Source organism: Epinephelus fuscoguttatus, linkage group LG16 (assembly GCF_011397635.1).
Source record: "Epinephelus fuscoguttatus linkage group LG16, E.fuscoguttatus.final_Chr_v1".
Lineage (NCBI taxonomy): Eukaryota > Metazoa > Chordata > Actinopteri > Perciformes > Serranidae > Epinephelus > Epinephelus fuscoguttatus.
Window position 1 is genome coordinate 42,645,772 of NC_064767.1, and position 8,350 is coordinate 42,654,121.

An 8,350-nucleotide genomic window follows, 5' to 3' on the forward strand; every position below is an offset into this window, starting at 1 on the left:
ACATGGATTCCATTTTCAGTGGCTTTCTAATTGTCTCCTAATTTAAAGAAAAGGCCAAACCAGCAATATGTTAGTCCATCTCTCCATACTTCTCCATACTTCTCTATCCTGTCTGTGGCCCTCAGCTCCAAGCCCATTGGCTCCTACTGTAGACATATATCTTTAAAAGTATAAAGTAGTACAGTTGTTCAATGCAATCCCACATCAAACCTCACAGTTAAATAACAGGTCCATTACACGCTTTGCAAAATCAATAGAACAGGACATCACACACCCACTCAACCAAAAACCATTACCCTCAGGGTGTAGGCACCGAAGACTTAAACTCAGGAAAGCTTGACTCGGGAAGAGCCTGATCCCAGCAACCATAGCTGCGCTCAGCAAAAGATCCTGGTAACTCAAAGTGTCCACCTCTGTGAATGAATGTGGTGTTTTGTGATGTTTTGTGATGTCTGTGATATGTCTGTGCCTGCGATATTTGTGATCAATCTCTGTAAATGTACAATTAGTGGAAACGAATTTCCTTCTGGGAGGAATAAAGTAAGTCTAAGTCTAAGTACTTTGCAAATATGTCATTTTATTTCTCACAAAAAAAAAACAAAACATATATATAAATATACATATATATATATATAGTACAGGCCAAAAGTTTGGACACACCTTCTCATTCAATGTGTTTTCTTTATTTTCATGACTATTTACATTGTAGATTCTCACTGAAGGCATCAAAACTATGAATGAACACATGTGGAGTTATGTACTTAACAAAAAAGGTGAAATAACTGAAAACATGTTTTATATTCTAGTTTCTTCAAAATAGCCACCCTTTGCTCTGATTACTGCTTTGCACACTCTTGGCATTCTCTCCATGAGCTTCAAGAGGTAGTCACCTGAAATGGTTTTCCAACAGTCTTGAAGGAGTTCCCAGAGGTGTTTAGCACTTGCTGGCCCCTTTGCCTTCACTCTGCGGTCCAGCTCACCCCAAACCATCTCGATTGTGTTCAGGTCCGGTGACTGTGGAGGCCAGGTCATCTGCCGCAGCACTCCATCACTCTCCTTCTTGGTCAAATAGCCCTTACACAGCCTGGAGGTGTGTTTGGGGTCATTGTCCTGTTGAAAAATAAATGATCGTCCAACTAAACGCAAACCGGATGGGATGGCATGTCGCTGCAGGATGCTGTGGTAGCCATGCTGGTTCAGTGTGCCTTCAATTTTGAATAAATCCCCAACAGTGTCACCAGCAAAACACCCCCACACCATCGCACCTCCTCCTCCATGCTTCACAGTGGGAACCAGGCATGTGGAATCCATCCGTTCACCTTTTCTGCGTCTCACAAAGACACGGCGGTTGGAACCAAAGATCTCAAATTTGGACTCATCAGACCAAAGCACAGATTTCCACTGGTCTAATGTCCATTCCTTGTGTTTCTTGGCCCAAACAAATCTCTTCTGCTTGTTGCCTCTCCTTAGCAGTGGTTTCCTAGCAGCTATTTGACCATGAAGGCCTGATTCGCGCAGTCTCCTCTTGACAGTTGTTCTAGAGATGGGTCTGCTGCTAGAACTCTGTGTGGCATTCATCTGGTCTCTGATCTGAGCTGCTGTTAACTTGCAATTTCTGAGGCTGGTGACTCGGATGAACTTGATGAATCCTCAGAAGCAGAGGTGACTCTTGGTCTTCCTTTCCTGGGTCGGTCCTCATGTGTGCCAGTTTCGTTGTAGCGCTTGATGGTTTTTGCGACTCCACTTGGGGACACATTTAAAGTTTTTGCAATTTTCCGGACTGACTGACCTTCATTTCTTAAAGTAATGATGGCCACTCATTTTGCTTTAGTTAGCTGATTGGTTCTTGCCATAATATGAATTTTAACAGTTGTCCAATAGGGCTGTCGGCTGTGTATTAACCTGACTTCTGCACAACACAACTGATGGTCCCAACCCCATTGATAAAGCAAGAAATTCCACTAATTAACCCTGATAAGGCACACCTGTGAAGTGGAAACCATTTCAAGTGACTACCTCTTGAAGCTCATGGAGAGAATGCCAAGAGTGTGCAAAGCAGTAATCAGAGCAAAGGGTGGCTATTTTGAAGAAACTAGAATATAAAACATGTTTTCAGTTATTTCACCTTTTTTTGTTAAGTACATAACTCCACATGTGTTCATTCATAGTTTTGATGCCTTCAGTGAGAATCTACAACGTAAATAGTCATGAAAATAAAGAAAACGCATTGAATGAGAAGGTGTGTCCAAACTTTTGGCCTGTACTGTATATATATATATATATATATATATATATATATATATATATATGTATATATATATATATATATATAGGAGGAGTATTTTCAGTGGTGGATTAATCCACATTTGGTACTTTTAGTGAGTATTGTGTCTGGAGGTCGGTGTATGTGGAATTCAGTTCAAATCAACTACAGCGTGTGTTTTCAGGGTAATGAAGGCACATCCCACTCAGTGTAACAGTGTGACTCACTGATGTGTTTAGCATAGTCTGTTTTAAAATGTGTTCATTATCAGTAATGGGAAACACAAAGCCTCTAAACAGCCTCATATCCAGGCACTCTGTGAACAAAATTTACTAGAAACATTATTCATCAAGCTTATAGGTTCTGCTGTGATCCAGATTTGTCTGGAATAAAAAGAAGGAACAACATAGGGGACATTTTCCATAACAGAGGAAACTGGTCATCACTGAAGGGGACACAGAGGTGGATTCTAGATAGTGCAGGGTGAAATTACCACAGACATCTCTCTCTACAAAAGGACACATCTGTGCTAGTGTCCCATTAATAATGACTATTTATACACACAGAGCTAAACAAAGAGGCAGGCTGTATTTCCCCAGGCCCGTCTGAAGATGAAGACAGAGAGATCCTCCCGACTGGGCCCCAGGAAGGAGCTCCAGAGCCAGGCACTCAAAACAGGACTGTATCACCAGCACCTCTGATTGGACATAACTGTGCACCATCATCCCCACTATGTTCTATTTATGATTATACATATATATATATATATATATATATATCTACATGAAGAACAACAACTGTATTGCTTTTTCATTGCTTACTGCTATCTACTCATGGACAGAATATATCCAAACTAATTTGCTCACTCACAGCTAGCATGGCCCTCAGCTGTGCATATGAGCAAAATTATGTCACAAACTGGATTTCAATCATTTACAGTATATTCAGTTCTAATGATTCACAAAGTTTGCTGATCTGACAGGAAGATGGGGCAGACTGGGATTAGACCCTAGCACTGGGGTTTCCCTATGTCTCACTCTGCAATGCTAGGAGACCACTTTACCAGGAGGAGAGTCAGCAGCAGCTCTGGAGACAGACCTTAATTTAGCAGCTGTAGCAACTTGAATTTAGCCAGCTCAAACCCACACACTTCCTGTCGCTGCCGTTACACAGGTGAAAGAAGTATTGTGAATGTCAAAGTACATAGGGAGCTGATTTTTCATTGAGAATCAAATACAGTCTTAACAGTCAGCAACTGAATGTCATTTCATAATATTACTTCATATCAAGTTTAATGGACTTTATAAATTAATAAATTGAATTCCAAATTATGCTATTGAGACAATTGTTCAATGCAAATATTCAAGTTGAGTAATTCAAATTCAATATGGATGATTCAAATTCAGTTTCCACAGACAGACATTTCTGGCCATATGTGCCGCACTAAAGAAGAAGTTAAGAGTAGTTCAGTGAGATATACTGAGGTGACGATCTCATGCATGTGTGTTAAGAGCAATGCTGGAGTCGGGATGTGGTTTACCTACCTTAGCATAAATACTGGAAGCAGGAGGAAACAGCTAGCCTGGCTTTGTCCAAAGTTAAAAAAAAATACACCTACCAACACCTCTACATCTCTCTAATAGACCAAGACCAAAGTCTGTGCTCACCAACCATATCTGGCAACCAAGCTATTAATAACTGTTGCACAAAGGCACTACATAGAAAGAATAGTTAGTGGATATTTCTGTTGATTGGGGGTGGGGGGTAAAGAACACTTGACCTCATGACCTCAGTTCTTTTTAAATCTTGGCAATTGCCCTGAACACATCTTTACTTCAGCTGAAAATACGTACTTTTCCCAAAATGTTGAACTGTTACTTTTAAAGTGACAATAAAAAAATCATCTGTCAGCTGAACAAATTATCACTTTATATGCTCTGCCAAATATCGATATTTTTTTTCTTGATGTTTGCTCAGATAATCGACTTTGGCTAACATATCCACAGTTTAATATTTCCATCTTCCCCAACAGGAGGCACTCTGTGCTCTGTCCTCTCCTGGAAGGTGTATTATACTGACCCCAGTGAAAGGAGTCAGGGTGGAGGAGGGGACATTAAAAGTTAGGCCAAAGCAAACAGAGGAAGGGAAATCAGGTTCCCTGCCTGACTTCAATCACTGTGGAAGAGCTTGTTAGGGTAACTGTGGAAGTGGTCAATGAAAGGGCAGCACAGAGTGCCACTTTCAGAGCAACTAATGTGAAAGGCCAGGGAGAGCTACTCACATGTTATCTTTGTGAAGATGCACACATGATGTGTATAACACATGTTCAACTTTATGGTCGAGGTCAGATTCACATTGCGGAATTTGTCAGTCTTTGACAGAAGACATTTTGGTACCACCATCTAATGAGGCACCCTTTGTAAAGACTGTATATGTTCTACAGCTGGCTTTATTGATAATTATTAAAGCACCTATGCTTTAGGCTATATATTAGATCGCAAAATTAATATCCATTAATAGGAACAAGCTTTGGGTTATTTGATTGTTTTAAAAAAAAAACCACACACAATGTTTTGGAAGGTGTTTACTGTTTCGCTAACACTTCCTAACAGGGCAGCTTTAATCAATTGTTTACCAGTTGTGACTAATAGCTCATTATGATTAATGACAGATATTGTAATGCTTGATAATGAGAAGCCATTAAAAAGAACAACGTTGCCAAAATAAACTAAGTTTAAATTTCCCTACAAAGATATGTCACAGCTTTTCCAAAAGGAACACTAAAATGCAATAATAGTTAATTTGCAGCACATTACCAATTGAGACATAACACAAACAACTTGTTTACCCTCAATCCCAATACCTGTACCTATTAAAGACCTAAAATCTACATAAGAATCTCTAACAGTATCATTGGTTTGCACCAAATTTATTTCGGACCTCCAGCATAAACCAAAGTCCCAACGTTAATAACACCATGAAAGCGGTTATTAATTAGTTTGTTTCTAAGGAGAAAGCACTCCTTCAAATTCATTTAACTTGTTTAATAGGGGATTTCAAAGGGATGAATATTTATCTTTTCGAATTAATGGAAATAAGTGTTTGAAGTGTTTAATGGGCAAATTAAGGATTAATTAAGGGTAACCTATCCTAAGGGGTTGCACCAAGCACATGTGGAATGAATCTACACTGAAGGTCAAGTTATAGTTCAGTCAAGACAAAGTCAAACAATTCATCTCATTTAAAACACAAATATCATAAGCTGTCACACTGTTGTTTCTAACGACTTTTTTTTGGTGCGCTCACCTCCTCCAGGATCTGCTCCAGTCGGCCCAGGATAACGGGCTCCACCTGTTCAAGAGACAACATCCACGCGGAGAACTGCTGCTGCTCCAGACTTACTACCCTGGACTGGAACTCCGAGGTCCGCACATGATCCACAATGCAAACTCCAAGGCACAGAACACATACTGCGATGCAAATCGTTACGCCCGACAAATCTCTCCAGTTTTTCCATAGCGGCGTTTTGGAAGGTTGCTGCTGCTCACCGTGAGTTTTCCTCTCCTCACCCGGTTTACCAGCGACTCCCCACTTCTGAACCTCGTCCATTTTACACCTCCACCTCTGGTTTTATCTAAAGCCTTATCTAACAGGTAAAGAAGGGCAGAAGAGGAACCCAAATGACCTTAAACGCTGGGGAGCTTTTGAGAGGGTGTATTTCTCTGTTGGCGAAAAAGTTTTGCAGGTATCTTTTTTCTTCTTCAAACTGTCGCGAAACTGTCCTGCTGCACCCAAATGAGTGATTAGTTCTAAGTTAGAATACGAGCCATTTTGTAGCCTACACTGTCATCAGTCGGTCAGTGATGTTCATGATTCACAGGAACGGACTCTTACTCCTCTGTGTTCCGCTCCGTTAGTCTCATTCACTGCTTCTCCTCTGAGCTACCCCACTAAATGCCGCAGGTCTGTAATCAGTGCGTGTCTCTGAAACCCGAAGCGACCTATCTCTCCCCTGCACAGCTCTGCATGCCGCGGGCCCTTTGCTCAAAGTGCATGCTCCTCCTCTGAGAGGCTTTAGGTTGAATGCCGGGGCGGGATTCGTGGCTGTGTTGCTGCCCCCCTTGATATGTGCACTTGGTGAGGGATATTTTTAGGGTGCGCAAAGGACAGTCAGCTCAGCTCCTGACGAAAACTAGGCATCACTCTGCTTTTTGTTTGCAAGAGGATCTGCTGGATCGTGCTGAATCTGCGCGCTGTGCAGAAAACCGAGGTGAAGTTAGTTTGACATTGGATATTCGACGGATATTCGGATATTTCATGCTCAGTCTATTTTATATGAATTTTCTTTAAACAAACGCCATTGGTTTTCAGTGAAAAAAGTCTATTTTCTTCAATAGCTTTGACATTACTGGACACAGACACCCCACACCAATGTAGAATGGTTTGTCCAAGTGGGCCTAATAAGGCATGCCTATTTTTAAATGGGTCTCATGCTCTTTCTATTTTATATGGAGCTTTTTAAACAAACGCCATTGGTTTTCAGTGAAAAAGGTCTTTTTTCTTCAATAGCTTTGATATTACTGGACCCAGACAACCCACACGAGTGTAAAATGGTTTGTCCAAGTGGGCCTAATAATGCACACCTCTTTATAAATAGGTTTCATGCTCTTTCTGTTTTATATGATATGTGTATATATATATATATGTATATGTATGTATATATATATTTTTTATTTTTTTTAAAGCGCCAGTGGTTTTCAGTGAAAAAAGTCTATTTTCTTAAATAGCTTTGACATTACTGGACCCAGACACCGCACACCAGTGTAGAATGGTTTGGCCAAGTGGGCCTAATAAGGCACACCTCTTTATAAATAGGTTTCATGCTCTTTCTATTTTATATGATTTATTTTAAACAAGCTCCATTGGTTTTCAGTGAAAAAAGTCTGTTTTCTTCAATAGCTTTGACATTACTGGACCCAGACACCGCACAGCAGTGTAGAATGGTTTGTCCAAGTGGGCCTAATAAGGCACACCTCTTTATAAATAGATTTCATGCTCTTTCTATTTTATAGGATTTTTTTTGAACAAACGCCATTGGTTTTCAGTGAAAAAAGTCTATTTTCTTCAATAGCTTTGACATTACTGGACCCAGACAACCCACAGCAGTGTAGAATGGTTTGTCCAAGTGGGCCTGACAAGGCACACCTCTTTTTAAATGAGTTTCATGCTCAGTCTATTTTATATGAATTTTCTTTAAACAAACGCCATTGGTTTTCAGTGAAAAAAGTGTATTTTCTTCAATAGCTTTCACATTACTGGACGCAGACACCCCACACCAATGTAGAATGGTTTGTCCAAGTGGGCCTAATAAGGCATGCCTATTTTTAAATGGGTCTCATGCTCTTTCTATTTTATATGAAGCTTTTTAAACAAACGCCATTGGTTTTCAGTGAAAAAAGTCTATTCAATAGCTTTGACATTACTGGACCCAGACAACCCACAGCAGTGTAGAATGGTTTGTCCAAGTGGGCCTAATAAGGCACATCTCTTTATAAATAGGTTTCATGCTCTTTCTATTTTATATGATTTTTTTTTGAACAAACGCCATTGGTTTTCAGTGAAAAAAGTCTATTTTCTTCAATAGCTTTGACATTATTGGACCCAGACAACCCACAGCAGTGTAGAATGGTTTGTCCAAGTGGGCCTAACAAGGCACACCTCTTTTTAAATGGGTTTCATGCTCAGTCTATTTTATATGAATTTTCTTTAAACAAACGCCATTGGTTTTCAGTGAAAAAAGTCTATTTTCTTCAATAGCTTTGACATTACTGGACACAGACACCCCACACCAATGTAGAATGGTTTGTCCAAGTGGGCCTAATAAGGCATGCCTATTTTTAAATGGGTCTCATGCTCTTTCTATTTTATATGGAGCTTTTTAAACAAACGCCATTGGTTTTCAGTGAAAAAAGTGTATTTTCTTCAATAGCTTTCACATTACTGGACGCAGACACCCCACACCAATGTAGAATGGTTTGTCCAAGTGGGTCTAATAAGGCACGCCTATTTTTAAATGGGTCTCATGCT

The 8,350-nt window shown here is 40.1% G+C and overlaps 1 protein-coding gene across 2 annotated transcripts in view; it reads right to left on the reverse strand.

Moving 5' to 3' along the window:
* LOC125904025 (collagen alpha-1(XXIII) chain-like) overlaps positions 1 to 6,294 on the reverse strand; it is a 129,477-nt gene extending 123,183 nt beyond the window's left edge. For both annotated transcript variants that reach the window (XM_049601290.1, XM_049601289.1), the window contains exon 1: positions 5,570 to 6,294. In XM_049601290.1, coding sequence (XP_049457247.1) covers positions 5,570 to 5,872 — 303 coding nt within the window. In that variant the 5' untranslated portion in view covers positions 5,873 to 6,294. The remainder of the gene's footprint in view (positions 1 to 5,569) is intronic.
* Between the last annotated feature and the right edge of the window lie 2,056 nt (positions 6,295 to 8,350).